At 36.7% G+C, this 20,223-nt stretch overlaps 1 protein-coding gene across 3 annotated transcripts in view; it reads right to left on the reverse strand.

Annotated features, from left to right (window-relative positions):
* Positions 1–10,259: 10,259 nt before the first annotated feature.
* Positions 10,260–20,223, reverse strand: part of SCAI (suppressor of cancer cell invasion) — a 116,599-nt gene continuing 106,635 nt past the window's right edge. For all 3 annotated transcript variants that reach the window (XM_027556256.1, XM_027556257.1, XM_027556258.1), the window contains one exon: positions 10,260–13,244. In XM_027556256.1, the coding sequence (XP_027412057.1) occupies positions 13,098–13,244 (147 nt within the window). In that variant the 3' untranslated portion in view covers positions 10,260–13,097. The remainder of the gene's footprint in view (positions 13,245–20,223) is intronic.

The following is a 20,223-nucleotide window of genomic DNA, read 5'->3' on the forward strand; positions in this document are numbered from 1 at the left end:
TGGCCCACCGCGCGCATGCGCCTGAGCGCGGCCTCCGCGAGCTTCGGGATGGCGGTTGGACCGGAACCGCTGGAGGGCGCGGGCAAAGGCGCGGGGCTGGCCGCTCGCTGAGGCCGGCCCGCCACGTCAGCAAGCGGCCAGACCTGCGTAGGAAGACTGGGTAGCAGAAGCCTTTCTTTTCCTTTTTTTTTTTTTCCAAAATAGGGGACGGTGCGGAGCGGGGGAGTGGTAGGAGCCTGGTGGCAAAAGGGAAAGAACCGATGGCTGCGGTGGTGCCAGCTTGTCTCATAGAAACCTCAGGTCGTGGCTGCGTTGGGCCGACCCAGAGTTTCATTTCCCTTTCTGCATCCCAGTCTGCACCCTGCATGTCCCTGTCACCTTCCTCACGCGGGAGCCTGTGGCTCCATACATCAGTCAGTGTTGGGAACTCGCGTTTTGTCACTTGTGTTTTGTGCCTGTGATCTACTGTAGGCTACACGTTTTATATTGCAATCCAGGTCACTGAAAGAAAAGTTTTAAGAATCTAAAGTCAGTTCAGTCGCTCAGTCGTGTCGACTCTTTGCGACCTCATGAACCGCAGCACGCCAGGCCTCCCTGTCCATCACCAACTCCCAGAGTCCACCCAAACCCATGTCCATTGAGTCGGTGATGCCATCCAACCGTCTCATCCTCTGTTGTCCCCTTCTCCTCCTGCCCTCAATCTTTCCCAGCATCAGGGTCTTTTCAAATGAGTCAGCTCTTCGCATCAGGTGGCCAGAGTATTGGAGTTTCAGCTTCAACATCATCCCTTCAATGAACACCCAGGACTGATCTCCTTTAGGATGGACTGGTTTGATCATCTTGCAGTCCAAGGGACTCTCACGAGTCTTCTCCAACACCACAGTTCAAAAGCATCAATTCTTCGGCGCTCAGCTTGCTTTATAGTCCAATTCTCACATCCATACATGACTATTGGAAAAACCATAGCCTTGACTAGACAGACCTTTGTTGGCAAAGTAACGTCTCTCCTTTTTAATATGCTGTCTAGGTTGGTCATAAGTTTCCTTCCAAGGAGCAAGCGTCTTTTAATTTCATGGCCGCAATCACCATCTGCAGTGATTTGGGAGCCCTGAAAAATAAAGTCAGCCACTGCTTCCCCATCTATTTGTCATGAAGTGATGGGGCCAGATGCCATGATCTTAGTTTTCTGAATGTTGAGCTTTAAGCCAACTTTTTCACTCTCTTCTTTCACTTTCATCAAGGGGCTCTTTTACCATATAACAAACACCCTCTTCCAACAACACAAGAGAAGACTCTATACATGGACATCACCAGATGGTCAACACCGAAATCAGATTGATTATATTCTTTGCAGCCAAAGATGGAGAAGCTCTATACAGTCAGCAAAAACAAGACCAGGAGATGACTGTGGCTCAGACCATGAACTCCTTATTGCCAAATTCAGACTCGAAGAAAGTAGGGAAAACCACTAGACCATTCAGGTATGACCTAAATCAAATCCCTGATGATTATACAGTGGAAGTGAGAAATAGATTTAAGGGCCTAGATCTGATAGATAGAGTGCCTGATGAACTATGGAATGAGGTTTGTGACATTGTACAGGAGACAGGGATCAAGACCATCCCCGTGGAAAAGAAATGCAAAAAAGCAAAATGGCTGTCTGGGGAGGCCTTACAAATAGCTGTGAAAAGAAGCGAAGCGAAAAGCAAAGGAGAAAAGGAAAGAAAGAAACATCTGAATGCAGAGTTCCAAAGAATAGCAGGAAGAGATAAGAAAGCCTTCTTCAGCGATCAATGCAAAGAAATAGAGGAAAACAACAGAATGGGAAAGACTAGAGATCTCTTCAAGAAAATCAGAGATTCCAAAGTAACATTTCATGCAAAGATGGGCTCGATAAAGGACAGAAATGGTGTGGACCTAACAGAAGAAGAAGATATTAAGAAGAGGTGGCAAGAATACACAGAAGAACTGTACAAAAAAGATCTTTACGACCCAGATAATCACGATGGTGTGATCACTGACCTAGAGCCAGACATCCTGGAATGTGAAGTCAAGTGGGCCTTAGAAAGCATCACTACGAACAAAGCTAGTGGAGGTGATGGAATTCCAGTTGAGCTATTCCAAATCCTGAAAGATGATGCTGTGAAAGTGCTGCACTCAATATGCCAGCAAATTTGGAAAACTCAGCAGTGGCCACAGGACTGGAAAAGGGCAGTTTTCCTTCCAATCCCAAAGAAAGGCAATGCCAAAGAATGCTCAAACTACCGCACAATTGCACTCATCTCACACACTAGTAAAGTAATGCCCAAAATTCTCCAAGCCAGGCTTCAGCAATATGTGAACCGTGAACTTCCTGATGTTCAAGCTGGTTTTAGAAAAGGCAGAGGAACCAGAGATCAAATTAACAACATCCGCTGGATCATGGAAAAAGCAAGAGAGTTCCAGAAAAACATATTTCTGCTTTATTGACTATGCCAAAGCCTTTGACTGTGTGGATCATAATAAACTGTGGAAAATTCTGAAAGAGATGGAAATACCAGATCACCTGATCTGCCTCTTGAGAAATCTGTATGCAGGTCAGGAAGCAACAGTTAGAACTGGACATGGAACAGACTGGTTCCAAATAGGAAAAGGAGTTCGTCAAGGCTGTATACTGTCACCCTGTTTGTTTAACTTATATGCAGAGTACATCATGAAAAACGCTGGGCTGGAAGAAATACTAGCTGGAATCAAGATTGCCGGGAGAAATATCAATAACCTCAGATATGCAGATGACACCACCCTTATGGCAGAAAGTGAAGAGGAACTCAAAACCCTCTTGATGAAAGTGAAAGTGGAGAGCGAAAAAGTTGGCTTAAAGCTCAACATTCAGAAAACGAAGATCATGGCAATCGGTCCCATCACTTCATGGGAAATAGAAGGGGAAACAGTGGAAACTGTTTATTTTTCTGGGCTCCAAAATCACTGCAGATGGTGACTGCAGCCATGAAATTAAAAGACGCTTACTCCTTGGAAGGAAAGTTATGACCAACCTAGATAGCATATTCAAAAGCAGAGACATTACTTTGCCAACAAAGGTTCGTCTCGTCAAGGTTATGGTTTTTCCTGTGGTCATGTATGGATGTGAGAGTTGGACTGTGAAGAAGATTGAGCGCCGAAGAATTGATGCTTTTGAACTGTGGTGTTGGAGAAGACTCTTGAGAGTCCCTTGGACTGCAAGGAGATCCAACCAGTCCATTCTGAAGGAGATCAGCCCTGGGATTTCTTTGGAAGGAATGATGCTGAAGCTGAAACTCCAGTACTTTGGCCACTTCATGTGAAGAGTTGACTCATTGGAAAAGACTCTGATGCTGGGAGGGATTGGGGGCAAGAGGAGAAGGGGACGACAGAGGATGAGATGGCTGGATGGCATCACTGACTCGATGGACGTGAGTCTGAGTGAACTCTGGGAGCTGGTGATGGACAGGGAGGCCTGGCGTGTTGCGATTCATGGGGTCGCAAAGAGTCAGACACAACTGAGCAATTGATGTGATCTCATATAGTGCACTCTGAATCATTAGAAAAACCACGCTAGTGTCAGCACACTACGTTCATTTCACTAGTCACGAATGGGCCTCCAACTTTTGACAGATGAAGGAAGTCCAGACAGGTAAAACTGCCTTGTACAAAGGTACAGTACAAATTGGTAAACTACATCGGGTCTCCGGACTCAACGCCAGCTGAGGCAGACGTTCCACACTGAAGCTCTATGTGTTTCTGCCCAAACCCAACACCAGCCGGAGCGCCAGCAGCTTTATCTCAATTCCCTGAAACAATCCTGCCCTCAGCATGTCCCAGTTCTGACCACGAGGAGCAGGGCAGGGAAAAAACCAAGACTAGGACTCAGAAGAAATTTACTGCAACAACACCAAGGAATCCTAAACCTCAAATGGTTTCAACTGTCTGAAGAATTATCTGAAAAGAAGCAAACCCTGTCCAGTTTAGCGCTTATGTTGTTAGCAATTCTGAAGAAGTAACAAAAACTTTAAGCAAATAATTTTAATGTTTATTTTTATATTGATGATACACTTAATATATATGTGAATTCAAGATACAAAATTCATTTACAAGAGTTCACATCTGATGAATGTAATCACATTCCTAGAGAGAACATTTATCAATGCAAAAATGTCTTCAATACACTGATGACAAAAATCAAATCTTCTGTAATCTTATTCAATAAACATCAAAACAATGTTTAACTCTTCATCCTCTAGTATTTAAGTGCCCCTCAAGGTGGTAGGCACCATGTAACAGAAGAAAACATTGGAAAAACAAGGGCCTACTGAATCCTCTGCAGAATCACAGTGTTTACTCTGAAATTCATTTAGTGAAGTAGTAGAAGGCTTGCTATCCTTTATGACAAATCACATATCACACAAGAGTCAAAAGTGATGATCAGGAAAATAAAATGTTTTGGTAACTTCTTAATTTCTAAAATCTATGACATATTAACCATAACAGACATAGCAGAAAAATGCTGCTGAGAAGGAACACAATAAAAAAATCCTTAAGAGTATGTATGGCTTAAGCAATTTAGAAACACAACAGGTAAGACTTTTACAATGCCACAATTGTTCAAGTCAAATGATATTGACAATGTAATTTTCCCCCTTAGTCACTGGTAGTAAATAGCCCCTTCAAATGTAATTCTATTGAGAACACATATAAAACTAGTGAATCCAAACGGTTTGTTGCGCTCACCGAGCTGAGCTGATGGATTTTGTTCTAAAGTATTAACCCACAATACCCAAAATTTAATACAGATGAGCAACAAGACTACATTTCAAGGATTACAGTGATTTGTGAATAGCTAGATAGGCAACCAAATAGTTTCATCATTTGCACAACAGATTAGCAGCACTTGGTAAGTACGGTTATGTGAAAATTATTGTGCTTCAATCTCTCAAAGAGAGCTAATAAATATAACTCTAGAATCCTTATAGTGTACAATTCTATAACATTTCAGTTACAGACAAGCACAATTTTTAAAAAGTATTTCACACCACTAGAAAATCAAATAATTATATTTTCCAAATGTAATTTCTTCTATGATCGAAACAAGTGCATTTCTGCCTAATATCCATAATATAGACAATAGGTTCACCATTATTTTCAGGGAAAAAAGATCAAGTATAACATTTTAATTCCTATTTGATTATCTTAACCCTTAGTGATGATATAAATAAAAAGATATTCAACCTTACAATGGAAAACTACTCAGAGAAAATAATAATGTGGCCTGAAATGACAAAATTCTTTAGTGCTAAGTAGGAAATGACTTAAAACTGCTTTATCACATTCAATGATGAATGAAACCACTACTTTTACTGGTGCTACACAGTGAAGATAACCTATTTGAATAAATTCTTTCACTTGTAAGCTCTACTATGAAAATGTAGGACATTGCATCTGCCTTTCCTATTACCTAAAACCTTTCTACTTTGACAGGAAGAAGCCTCCAAAATATATCTGATTGTTGAGTGGCAAGGTTTATTAAAAAACAATAAATAAAAAACAGCTGGAGAACTAGCCATATGATCTATGGGACAAAAGGCATGTAACCACATAACTATAAAAAGCCACAAACACAAAATCCTAAGATATTTTACTGAACCATTGAGTTCCTTTTAATAAAAGGTAAACAAGAGTTTTTTCTTTTTTTAAAAAAAACTCATTCTGCAAGAAATAGGAATAAAAATTATTGCCCTAAAATATTTTAAGCAATTTTTCCTGCAGATTTTTAATACATCACAACACATAATCTAGAAAAAAGTAACATGCAAAGAAGGGTAGGAATAAGGTTTTTGTATTTAGAGTTTATTTTGATATCGTTTGGAAATGATTACTTTGGGTTAACATATATGACCAGTTTGTATTTTACAATGGTTGATCTCACTGATTTGATGTTTCAGAAGACTTAGGGGTCAAATCGTAATGTTTACAAATGTTAATTTTCAATCATGGATAAGTGGACATTCACAACAGTTTCAAAAGAGAAAAGAATATTAGTGATATAACACAAAATTTCAAATGTTTACTGCACGCCTAAAGGAAGGCTAGCTATAATTTACCATCTCATTCTGAAAAGTGACATAAACCCTCAGGCTATTAACTTTTATTTCATAAGCCTATCAGAAAAGTAAAATAAAATCTGAACCCTGAAATTACCAACATCTCAATAAACAATACTACATCTAAAAAGATGATTGTCTTACGATATAGACAGGAATTAACCACCAAAATAGGAAAATATTCCCAATTTATAGTCTGTTCTATGACCAAATTCCAGCTAGATGATTAAGTGAATCTGGAGTGCAGAATTACTATATCTCAAAGTACTAAAAATCTCTGAAGTCTTGTTCAAATATGTTTTTTTAAAAAATCATACTGCTTAGAATAGTTTGATAATTAATTTAAAAAATAACTTTAAAAAACAAATTAACAAAAATATTTTTAAATTAAGAAATGGTGCTTCAGTTATTAAGGAACAATGTTATACTAAATGGAATTTTTCTCAAAAGTCAATAGTACACCAAACCAATAAAGGGAAAAATATCAATTTTAGCTTAAGAAAACAATTCATATCTACAGAATTCCAAAGGAAATATTTCTATGGCATCAACAAACTAGTTCCACTTATTACATTTGTCTTTATACTCATTTAAGGGCATGTCCCTCCAGCATCATTCTGACATCCTTCCCTTCAAAAGGTGATTGTTTCCATTCACATACCAGTTATTCTTCCTTAAACACAAGGCATGTTTAAGAAATCTCTGTATTCAAAAATTCAGTGAAGCTGGAACACAGTATAATACTATGTTTTGAAATTCTAGTTTGAGTAAGATGAATTGCCTTAAAAAAAAAAAAAACTTTTTTTAAGGTAAAGTGGTCACGGTATCCAGTGACAGATTGGAGGTACAGCATGAACAGGTATGAAGTATCGATGTCTAAGACAGCAGGAGAACAGGGGGAGAGGGCGTGGTTTTCTAAGCAATTTTTTATTTAACTGCAAAGTAACTGGCTTGACAACTGTTAGAGAGCCAGAGGTCACAGTCATAATGTCAACCTCATCTACTACACTTTCTGTTGCTGCTGCTCTTCTCAAATCAATGTCCACGTTAAACGTGAGTCAGTTCCATGAATTTTAAATAGCATAACATCTGCTCTGCTACTCTCCAGTTGCAATAAATAACTTGGTTACTAAAACATCAGACACTATGAATGTTTTCACTGATTTTCTCAGAAATAGTACACTGCCAAATTTTATGTGCTTAAGAAAAAAGTTATTATAACTATTTGAAATGTAATATTTTAATTGAGAAGTGTTATGACTACTTGGCTGTTATATTAAAACTACAGTGAAGAGGCAAACATAACATATTGGGGGATGGCAGAATTGATTTCTGACTTTTTAAGATAATTTCAAGTTGGATCAGATGGATTTAATCTTCTGAAGAACAATAGGGTAAACAGTTTTTTGCAGTTATACTTTATCATGCAAAAAAAAAACCCACTTAATTTTTGTGGTGAATATATTCAAGTGTATATTAAAACATCTCCTACACTCTTCCATGCAAATGAACATGCCCAGTGAAGACAGGAGGAGCCGAGCACCGATCTCCGTGATTTTCCATAGGTTCACATATTGGCACTGCACATACAAACTACCCTCTTATCCTCCCGTACCTGTCATTCTTGGGAGAGGTTTGAAGGCCCTGCTTTTATATATAGCACGCCACATACCTACTGTTAAGAATCCTGCTTCATGCGTGAATATATCAATTTGCAGAACACAGTGGTCTCACAGAGACAAAGAAATACATCTGGAGGCATTTTATTCACTGGAAGCATTTTCGCAGATGAGTGGACTCATCTTTGATATGCAATTCCAATTAAGAAAAATCTATAGCTAGAAATGCCAAGACAGAACTTAATCACAGCTGCTGCAAATATACAGGTTTATCAACCTCCTGTTCCTCATTAAATTCGACCCCACCTAAGTAAAGCCTTCTACCTAATGCCCCCTTTTTTGCCTCATAGAGACATATAAAATGAGACACACTAGTGAAAAAAAAAATTCTTCCAAAATTAAACTGTGGTAGCAGGTATTAAAATGGCAATTAGGAACATTTCCCTATTTCCTATCTATTTTGAAATGTGATCAAAGTAGTATTTTCCATTGCCCCTTGATTCTCAATATAAATACATGTGTTACTAAGTAATAATACCCAACTACAGTCAAGAAAATAAAGGACTAATATAGCTTAAGAACCTGCTGGTGTCTCAGTTTCACATACTTAGGTTTTTCAGGTTTATATCACAATTTATCATCAGTTTAAATGAAAACTGGCAGATGATTTTTAAAGCTAAGAATATCCAGCTTTCTGTTAAGATCTTCATATCCTAATTTCAACTCCAAAATAGCCCATTTTACCCAAACACAAGCCCCTCAAAATAGAGGCTCATGATTGAGATACAGCCACAACCTAATACAGCAGCATGAACAATGCCACTATGATGTCCTCACAGAACTTAAATAAATTCAGCCCACAATGGGTATGGGTATATAATATACACATACTGTATCATTGCATACCATATATTTACAGCTATGTACATATATACAAAAAGTATACACAGAGATTGCATTCAGCATCACCAAAATATATACATGCCATTGCAAATAAAATAAGAATTTAAAATAAATAAGGACAACAAAAGAGCCCTCAATGTAAATATCCTTAATACTCTCCAAACACACATACAGGAACATAAACACCCAAAATATCACCAGGAGATTCATAACATTCATATTCATATCAAATCTGTTTACTCACTTAGGGTGGGGAGGTGGTTCTGAATCACAGGCAGTAGCCAAGTTTGCGGACCTTGGTACCTTACTATATTTCCTGTCTACAATGTTCTCTATCAGACTGATGACAAGTCTCTGTGGATAACTAAGTACAAGATTTTTCAACTGAATCCAAAACCCTTCTAAGACACAGAAAGTTACTAACTCACACAGGTCAGAGATTAAACTGGGAAAAGAATACCAACAAAAGCTCCCCTAATTGATATATAAATCAGATTTGTTGCTTTTCCCTTTACCTCAAAGAAATTCAGTTCAATAACCACCTAATGTCTTACAGGGAATTCTACTGCAAGAAGAAAACAAAGCATAGTAGCCACAGTGAGGAAAAAAATAAAACTCAGATCCTTTACTAGGAAAATTTCAGTCATGACTAGATTGCACTTTCCTTTTATAATCTCAAAACATTTCAACTTGGTAAAAATATAAAGAGAACAATAAATTCTATGTGCTTTGAGAGGTTTTTGAGAGCACCACTTCCTAGGAAGAAAACACACATATATACATACACAACGAATATATCCTGGCTAAAATCAAAGATAAAATGTCTGACTTGTGGATTTTTAAAAAATAATTAATAAATAAAATTTTGCTAGGGCTGGACTGATTTACTGGTTTCAATATTTGATATATTAAACAAATACCATAACTTTTGTGCCAAAATCTAAATCTCTAATTATTTCTTTCTTGTTTGTCATAGAAAGTAACCTGAGCTACCGGGAAAGACTGGGCTGAGAATAGGAGATCTGAGTTTTAGTTCTGGCTCCATCTTTATGGAAAAAACTGACAGCTTTTGAGGGTCTGAGTTTTCTCTTCTGTAAAACAAAGAAGACAGTTGCTTTACCAACTTCAGAAACATATAGATAAAGAAAACAATTTCATTGTGCTTAATTTTGTTTTGTATTTAATTTTCACTTTATTTGTACATAACTTACTTCTTGCACTTTTACACTATTTTGTTTATAGTGATTCTTAAGTGAGGTGAGAGTCTGTATCAGAATCTCCAGGAGGGGAGTTTGTATGATTTGAAAGCAAAAAAAGTGTTCTTTCCCATTGCTTTGCTTTGTTTTTCATTCCAAAATTTAAATTTCTATGAATTCTAAAAATAAATAAAGGATTTGCCATTTTAATATTCATAAACGGGGGGCAGGACATTGAAAAAAATGAGATTCTTCTCTGCCACTGCCATCTTGACCTTACCATTAAGTGATTGTCCTTTTTCATTTCCTCTTCCTTTATTAAAGTAAGGCCTTAAAATGTAGAGGCTGGGGGACTTCCCTGGTAGTCCAGTAGCTAAAACTCTGGGCTCCCAATGCAGGGGGCCCAGGTTCGATCCCTGGTCAGGGAACTAGATCCCACATGCCTCAACTAAGACTCAGTGCAACCAAATAAATAAATATATATTTAAAAAAAAAAAATGTAGAGGCTGGGTAATGGGTCCAAGAGCACTCATTAAACACTGTGCATGTTTCAAATTTTAAAGATAAAAAGTAAAAAAAAAAAAAAAGAAAGAAAGAAAAGACAAAGGAATATGACATGTTTGCACAAATGTAACCTTTCCAAGAAGGCCTACCTTGATCGGTCTTTGAAATTTTATTCTCTCTCTAAAAACAAAGGAAACATTTTCCTTAGCACACTCTTAAATTTTCTTCATACTGTTTAAAACTTTCTAACATAAATTATGTATTATATTTATTGCCTGATTTCTTCTACTAGAATATAAGCTCCATGAAGACGAGGATGGTTAAGTCTACTTTGTCTGTTTGACTAATGCCTAGGACCAAATCTGGAGAACAGCTGTTGCTCAATATACGTGAATGAAACAATAGTTTAGAATTTTCTTGTATAGCTTTCCTCTCAAGATCAGTTCACTTAAAATTTTTCACCACTGGTAAGGAATTACACTACTATTAGCTTAAGGAGGAATGTCATCATCTAAACACTGGCTGTGATTTCTAAGATCCCTTGTTCTTAGACAAACGTGTTTCTACTAACATAACCTCTAATTTCTTTCCGGAAAGTCTCTGAACTACTTTCTACAACCAATAAGTGGGACTCAAATATTTTCTTGAACAAAAACTAGGTAAAAATGATCTAGGAAAGGAAATACTGTGTACATCATAATAAGGGAAACCAATTTTCCAAGCGGCAGGGGTGGCAAAATCAGTCTTTCAGAACCAAGAATTCAAATTACAGAACCAGAGAACTGGATTGAATCTTGGGCCAAGGCCTTCATTTAACAGGCCAGAGTGCTAAAAAGCAGACATGAAGACATTTGTCAAAGGACAAGCAGCTAGTTAGCAGGAAAGCCAGGATTAGAACTCAGATCTCCCAGTTCTCAAACCACTGTTCTTTACGTTAATCAGGTGAGGATAAAGCTCAGGGTGATAATATTATTTTAAGCATCAGAGAACAGGACAATATGTGTTGTTAGGAACATTACTGGCACAGAACTTCAGGGGAATTGAAACAAGAGGTCAGATAACTAAGGATAATCTATTGCTGTAGTCCAGGTGAACAGTTATGAAAAGAAAATGATGAAGTTTAGTAAGGTACTGGGGGAAAAAACAGGAAAGTAGTCCTTATCTGACAATGAAAACCCACTTGCAAAGAAAATCTCTCTTTGGGGCTTTTCCAAAGACTTCTGAAATAACGTTTAAAATAACAAACAAAATTGACTTTTAAAAAGTTAATTAAAAAACCCACAAAGTCCCCCAACCCAGGAACAATAGCTTTAAGACTTCAGATGAAAAATCAACAAAGTGGAACAGGTATATGCATAACTTAGATCCAAATAATTCTCTATGTCAGAAATAAAAATCAAGTTTAAAATATTACAGTAAAATTTCCCTAGGAACATAGTAAAGAGGCACCAACAGCACACACCTCACTTCCCCTGGGACTGCCAGAAGTAGACTGTGAGCCTGTGGAAAATTAGGCAGAAGGGCTTCTGATTCATAGATTTCTCAATCTGAAAGCTGTGGAGTCAGAAGAGGGGTAAGAAATCATAGCTAGTGCCTGTGAATTTGATGAAGGGGATAAAAAGGAAGAAAACAACTAAAAAATCTTTATAAATATTATACACCGAGTCCTATATAAAATAATAAAAAAAAACTTGTGCATGAAGTAGAAAATAGTGAATATATGGAGTTTCTAAAAACTTCACTTCCAAATTGTCAATGCAAAAGCAACTTCCATTTTAGGTTAAATAATAAATTCAGTTACCCTCAACTAATATTAATAACATCTCTGACTTACTTTGAAGTTTCATCAATCTGAACCAGGCAAAAAGATGACCAACTCTGCAGTGTATGCCACAAACTTCAATCTATATAGCCTTCAAACTTGATCTCATTAATAAGAGTTTAAATGGAATTCCTATGGAAACACTGGATCATGAAACCAACAATCTGATTTTTTTGACGGAAAGATTTAAAAGCTGCTCTTTTTCCCTTCCTTTTCACTTCCAGCATTCAAAAACTACAAAGAAAACAAAATATGCAAATATATATCATGATAGCACAGGACTCACACATTCCAAATGATATTTATCATCTAAAGACCCCAATTAAAGATTTAGCTTTTCAGACACAAATCAATGCTTTACAGTTTCTGAAATTTTGACAGCATTTAAACGAATTAAATACTTTCAAGAACTATAACTTGATTATGCTTCAAAGAATCACACATTTTTCTATCTATTGATATTAACTTGGAATGAAAAGAAATATTATGGAAGGGCTATGATCTTGATTTTGAGTAGTCCATGCTGGCTAGTTTCACTTCTGTGAACAATTATGTATTTTCCAAATCCACACATATAAGGTCCAAGTATAAGAGTTGGATTTTCCTCATTATACAAAAATAAATGATTTACTCTTCTCAGGGTGAGAACAGTAACTATTTGAGTGCAGGATTAGATGTTAGAGGTAAGTACCCATACCTCAAAACCAAAAAATAAAAATTCCAAGATTAATCGAGGTTTTAATAAAACACCTGAAAGATTGTATTTTAAAAGTTACCCTAAAAGTTTGAACGATTTTTTCAGTTTGTTTTTAAAATGGTGGTCCTAAATTGAAAAATAAAAACTAAATAACACCACTATGTATCTGTCATCACATTAGAAAACTGCACCATTTAAAATCTGTGGCAAATGAAAACGTGTTTCAACAAGAGGATTTTTGCTTTAATAGTCGTCTATGGTATTCTCAAGGAACACGTTTCGCACATCCAGAATGGATGCTAATTCCAAAATGTGCTTCTGGAGATGAGGGTTCTCCACTGTTTCATCCCTTGGCAGCTGTGGATATGATTCTGGATAATTCCGTGTTTCCTGGTAAACAAATAAGAGAAAAGTCAAGTTACACAGTTTGAAGAAAGAAAATTTTACATGTTAATATTACTGTTAACATTAATTATACACATTAATATTACTGTACATGTTAATATTACTGTTAATATACTTGAACTTGTCATTAAGTTACTATTTAAGAGTAACTTGATATGTATTTTTCTCCTTCATATCAGAAATATTTTTGTTGAGTATACAAAATTGCTGACATTTGACCATTTTGACCCTAGAAAAACAATAATTTCTTATGGTTCAACCCAATATTTTCATTTAGCGAGTTATTTCACAAGTATTTAATGGGACCTATCATTTCTATGTTAAATTATGGAAACCACATAATTCCTACTTGCTGGGGGGCAGAAATGCTAGCATATATAGAATTTGAACAAATATTTATTTAATGAATAAATAACTGAATGTTATAGTGGAAATCTGAATGAGAGAAAAGACATGAGAAAGCTTGAAAAGGTCAAATTAATGGACCTCTGCATTTTAATTATAGGAGAAGGAGGAGTCAAAAATGACTAAGATTTCAGGAAAGGATGACTCAAGAGTTGAGATCTACTCAGAGAAAAAGAGATGTAAAGGAGGAGATACTTTGGGGATAGTACATAACTTTCAGGTTTTAGGTATATTTTATTTAAGATAATGGGCTATACAAAGAGAACTGCCCATCAACCAGAATTTGAAAATTCAGGGCTGTATCTCAGAAGACAGGTTTGAGCAGTCTGTCATACTATTTTGATATACTATTCTATATGCATATATATTATTCCATATGCACATATATGTATTCATATACTATATGCACACATAATAAATACACTGATATAATCTGTATAAAGATAAATATTAAAGCTATGAAAATGGCTGGGATTTCTGAGCATATTAGCAAAGAGAGTGGAAAAAAAAAAAAAGAGTCCCTGGAAAGAGAGATGAAAGATCATGGGGAAAAAAAAAAGGACAGAAAGGGACCAACGTAGTTTTTGTAATTAAATGGAAGCAAAAGGAAATAATTTCAAGAATCAAGTGATTCTCACTTGGAAATTCATCTTGATTTGGTACTTTGTATTGTACAGGAGACAGGGATCAAGACCATTCCCATAGAAAAGAAATGCAAAAAAGCAAAATGGCTGTCTGGGGAGGCCTTACAAATAGCTGTGAAAAGAAGAGAAGCGAAAAGCAAAGGAGAAAAGGAAAGAAAGAAACATCTGAATGCAGAGTTCCAAAGAATAGCAAGAAGAGATAAGAAAGCCTTCTTCAGCGATCAATGCAAAGAAATAGAGGAAAACAACAGAATGGGAAAGACTAGGGATCTCTTCAAGAAAATCAGAGATACCAAAGGAACATTTCATGCAAAGATGGGCTCGATAAAGGACAGAAATGGTATGGACCTAACAGAAGCAGAAGATATTAAGAAGAGATGGCAAGAATACACAGAAGAACTGTACAAAAAAGATCTTTACAACCCAGATAATCACGATGGTGTGATCACTGACCTAAAGCCAGACATCCTGGAATGTGAAGTCAAGTGGGCCTTAGAAAGCATCACTACGAACAAAGCTAGTGGAGGTGATGGAATTCCAGCTGAGCTATTCCAAATCCTGAAAGATGATGCTGTGAAAGTGCTGCACTCAATATGCCAGCAAATTTGGAAAACTCAGCAGTGGCCACAGGACTGGAAAAGGGCAGTTTTCATTTCAATCCCAAAGAAAGGCAATGCCAAAGAATGCTCAAACTACCACACAATTGCACTCATCTCACGCGCTAGTAAAGTAATGCTCAAAATTCTCCAAGCCAGGCTTCAGCAATATGTGAACTGTGAACTTCCTGATGTTCAAGCTGGTTTTAGAAAAGGCAGAGGAACCAGAGATCAAATTGACAACATCCACTGGATCATGGAAAAAGCAAGAGAGTTCCAGAAAAACATCTATTTCTGCTTTATTGACTATGCCAAAGCCTTTGACTGTGTGGATCACAAGAAACTGTGGAAAATTCTGAAAGAGATGGAAATACCAGACCACCTGATCTGCCTCTTGAGAAATCTGTATGCAGGTCAGGAAGCAACAGTTAGAACTAGACATGGAACAACAGACTGGTTCCAAATAGGAAAAGGAGTCTGTCAAGGCTGTATATTGTCACCCTGTTTATTTAACTTATATGCAGAGTACATCATGAGAAACGCTGGACTGGTAGAAACACAAACTGGAATCAAGATTGCCTCAGATATGCAGATGACACCACCCTTATGGCAGAAAGTGAAGAGGAACTCAAAACCCTCTTGATGAAAGTGAAAGTGGAGAGTGAAAAAGTTGGCTTGAAGCTCAACATTCAGAAAACGAAGATCATGGCATCCGGTCCCACCACTTCATGGGAAATAGATGGGGAAACAGTGGAAACAGTGTCAGACTTTATTTTTCTGGGCTCCAAAATCACTACAGATGGTGAGTGCAGCCATGAAATTAAAAGACGCTTACTCCTTGGAAGGAAAGTTATGACCAACCTAGATAGCATATTCAAAAGCAGAGACATTACTTTGCCAACAAAGGTTCGTCTAGTCAAGGCTATGGTTTTTCCTGTGGTCATGTATGGATGTGAGAGTTGGACTGTGAAGAAGGCTGAGTGCCGAAGAATTGATGCTTTTGAACTGTGGTGTTGGAGAAGACTCTTGAGAGTCCCTTGGACTGCAAGGAGATCCAACTAGTCCATTCTGAAGGAGATCAGCCCTGGGATTTCTTTGGAAGGAATGATGCTAAAGCTGAAACTCGAGTACTTTGGCCACCTCATGCTAAGTGTTGACTCATTGGAAAAGACTCTGATGCTGGGAGGGACTGGGGGCAAGAGGAGAAGGGGACGACAGAGGATGAGATGGCTGGATGGCATCATTGACTCGATGGACGTGAGTCTCAGTGAACTCCAGGAGTTGATGACGGACAGGGAGGCCTGGCGTGCTGCGATTCATGGGGTCGCAAAGAGTCGGACACGACTGAGCGACTGATCTGATAGACTACAATTTTGTCAAACATTTAAAATTTACTGAAAAACTGAATAACTACTTTTCGATACATCTGACAGTCCATATAGTCTAACGTCATTTAAATTTCTATCAGTAGGCATCAGTAATTACATATTACAGAGACCAAATTTTCATTTTACCACACTAAATACTATAAGGAGTAACAATAATGAAAAGTTCAAAATTCCTAAAAAAAAAAAACAAAAAACAATAAAACCAGGAACTGGTAGGGGGTTACTGTACTCTCAACAATTCTCCCAGCTTGCACAAGGCTCAGACACATCTAAATTCTGACCACACACCTCTAGAGCGGGGAATATGTATTGAAACATGGATATATGAAAGAGAACGCAGAGAAATAATAGGCTGAAATAAGCCTGCACCTGTATGCTAAACATCACTTTATTAAAGTTCCCCTTAAAAAGCTTAAAAACAAGCCATGGAAATATCAAAGAAATGTTCAAGTAATTTAACTCCTGCCAGAACCAAAGCCCAACACTCCAAAGAAAAACAACAAAATCCAGAATTCAACATTAGAAAATTTACAGTGCTCACAGTCTAACAAAAATTACTAAACATACAAAGAATTATAAATATGAGACTCCTGACTAGTTAAAAAAACAATAAAAACAAACCTATAAATGATAGAGAATATAGTATTAGAAGGTAAAAACTTTAGCTATTCCTATTCATTTAGAGAACAAAAGAAAAGATAAATATGAGGAGGAGAAAAATGGAAAATATTGTAAGAACCACAAAGAACTACAGATGAGAAAAATATAATCCCTGAAATGAAAAACTCAAAGGTTAGAGGATTAAAAGAATATCAGTTACTGCAGAAGAAAACATCAGTAAAGTTGAAGACAGCAGCAGAAACTTAGACAGAAAATAGACATTTTTTAAAAAGTGAAAAGCATCTAAATAGACCTGCTTTCACTTTAAAAAAGAAAAACTGAAGTGAAAATCAGGAACTGAAGGACTATTAGGTCATTTGACATGTATGTAATTGATGTCCCAGAAGGAAAGAGAGGAGTGAAGAAAAAACGTTTGAATAAATTATGGCTGAAAATATTCCAAATATCTTGAATAGGTTGATATTTAGACAGCTTCAAGATGTTAAACAAACCCTGAGCAGGAAGAAAACAACAAAGAAATGCATATTCAGGTAGTACATCATAATCAAACTGTAGGAGACTAATATAAAACCTTAAAAATAGCCAGAGGAAGATACACATTATATGTTGCAATAATAGAACAATTATTCATAAAATCAGTAAGGATATAAATAGCTCAAATAACATAAACCAATGTGATCTAATAGATATTTATAGAACTCCTCATATAACAGTAGCAGCATATACATTCATTTCAACTGTCCCTAGGGAGGTGACTGGGGACTTTACTGGCAGTCCATTGGTTAAGATTCTGCTTCCAATGCAGGGGCCATGGGTTTCATACCTGGTCAGGGAACTCAGATTGCACATGCCGTGCAGCGCCTCCCCCCCGCCACAAAAAAAAGAGTAGGTGCTTGCATTAGAAGATAAAAAAGGTTTTAGATCACAGAAATTAAAAGAGCAAATTAAAATCAAAGTAATCAAAAGAAAACTTATAAAGTATTAATAGAAATAAATTAAATAGAAAAGAGACAAATAGTAGTAAAAAAGAATCAATGAAAGCAAAAGCTTTTTATTTGCAAAGATCATTAAAATAAAAAATCCTTTAGCTAGACTGAAAAAGAAAAAAGAAACTTAAGAAACATTACCAATACAAGGCATGAAAGATCACTAGGGATTCTACAGAAACTAAAAGGATAATGAAATATTACCAAAAACTTTTTAGCAATAAACTAGACAAATGACTTGTAAGACGTAAGAGATTAAAATTGACTATGAAGAAAAGAGAAAACATGAATAGTCTTTGAAATTGAATTCATAATTTAAAACATTCCCCAAAAGAAAACTCCAGATCCAGATGGTTTTACTGATGAATTCTATCAATTGTTCAAGGAAGAAATAATTTCAGTCACAAACCCTTTAAGAAAGACAAGAGAATCAAACACATCCCAACCTAATTTATGAATGAGCACTACCTTGATAACAAAATCACATTAAGACATCACAGGAAAAGAAAACTAAATACCATAATTATTCATAAAAACATACACAAAAATCAACAATGAAGTATTACCGAATTGAATCCAGCAATGCAAAAGGATAATACATGACCATAAAATATGTTTAGCTCAGATATACAATGTTGATTACTGTTAGAAAATCAATCAATGTTATTCACTATGTTAACAGAATTAATACATATCAGAGTAATGCAGAAAAAAGTATCTGACAACCTTTCATACCCATTCCTGGTAAAAAAAAAAACAAAAAAACTCTCAGCAATAGGAATAGAAGTAGAAAGAGTGACAGATTTTCTCAGGCTCCAAAATCACTGCAGATGGTGACTGCAGCCATGAAACGAAGACACTTGTTCTTTTAAGAAAAGCTATGACAAACCTAGACAGTATATTAAAAAGCAGAGACATCACTTTGCAAACAAAGGTCCATATGGTCAAAAGTATGGTTTTTCCAGTAGTCGTGTATGGATGTGAGAGTTGAACCATAAAGAAGGCTGAGCGTCGAAGAAACGTTTTTCAATTGTGCTGGAGAAGACTCTTGAGAGTCCCTTGGACAGCAAAGAGATTAAACCCGTCGATACTACAGGAAATCAACCCTGAATATTCATTAGGAGGACTGATCCTGAAGCTGAAGGTCCAATACTTTGGCTACTTGATCCAAAGAGCTGACTCACTGGAAAAGACCCTGATGCTGGGAAAGACTGAAGGTGGGAGGAGAAGGGGACAAGAGAGGATGAGATGGTTGGATGGCATCACCGACTCAATGGACATGAGTTTGAGCAAACTCTGGCAGACAGTGTAGAAGAGGGAAGCCTGGCGTGCGGCAGTCCATGGGGTTGCAAAGAGTCAGACATGACTTAGCGACTAAACAACAACAGTCAGTCTGAAAAAGGATATCTACGAAAAACTAACAATTAACATTATTATTTATGGTAAATGATTAATCTTCCCTTAAAATCATGAACAATGCAAAGCTAATCATTCTCATTACTTCTATTAACCATTTTGCTGTAACACTGAAATAAATAAAGCACATGTATACATAAAATAAAACACAGATTGGAAAGGAGGAAGTAAAACTGCTTTTGTCTGAAGATGACATAATCATGTACATAGAAAAATCTTAAGGAATACATTAATACTTCAATTTAGCAAGACGCTGGAGAAGGCAATGGCACCCCACTCCAGTAATCTTGCCTGGAAAATGCCATGGACGGAGGAGCCCTGGTGGGCTGCAGTCCATGGGGTCGCTAGAAGGCGGACACAACTGAGCAACTTCACTTTGACTTTTCACTTTCATGCATTGGAGGAGGAAATGGCAACCCATTCCAGTGTTCTTGCCTGGAGAATCCCATGGACAGAGGAGCCTGGTGGGCTGCCGTCTATGGGGTTGCACAAAGTCGGACACGACTGAAGGGACTTAGCAGCAGCAGCAGCAAGATGCAGGATACAAGGGTAATTTACAAGACATCAGTATGTCTATTTCTTAGCAACAAAAATTGGAAAGTGAAATGAAATATATAATTCTACTTACAAATCATCCCAAAACTTAAAATACTTCAGAATAAATTTAATGAAACACATATAAGACCTATATGATAAGACCCACAAAATATTGCTGAGAAACTAAAGAAGACCTAAATAAATAGGGAGATATAACATATTAATTAACTGGAAGACTTAATATTATTAAAATACAACTCTCCACAGATTGATTACATAGAATAAATGCAATCTCAATCAAAATGTAAACCTAATGCTAAAATTCACATAGATATGCAAAAGATCTAGAACTATTAAAACACTTAAGGCGT

This window comes from Bos indicus x Bos taurus, chromosome 11 (assembly GCF_003369695.1).
Source record: "Bos indicus x Bos taurus breed Angus x Brahman F1 hybrid chromosome 11, Bos_hybrid_MaternalHap_v2.0, whole genome shotgun sequence".
Taxonomy (NCBI): domain Eukaryota; kingdom Metazoa; phylum Chordata; class Mammalia; order Artiodactyla; family Bovidae; genus Bos; species Bos indicus x Bos taurus.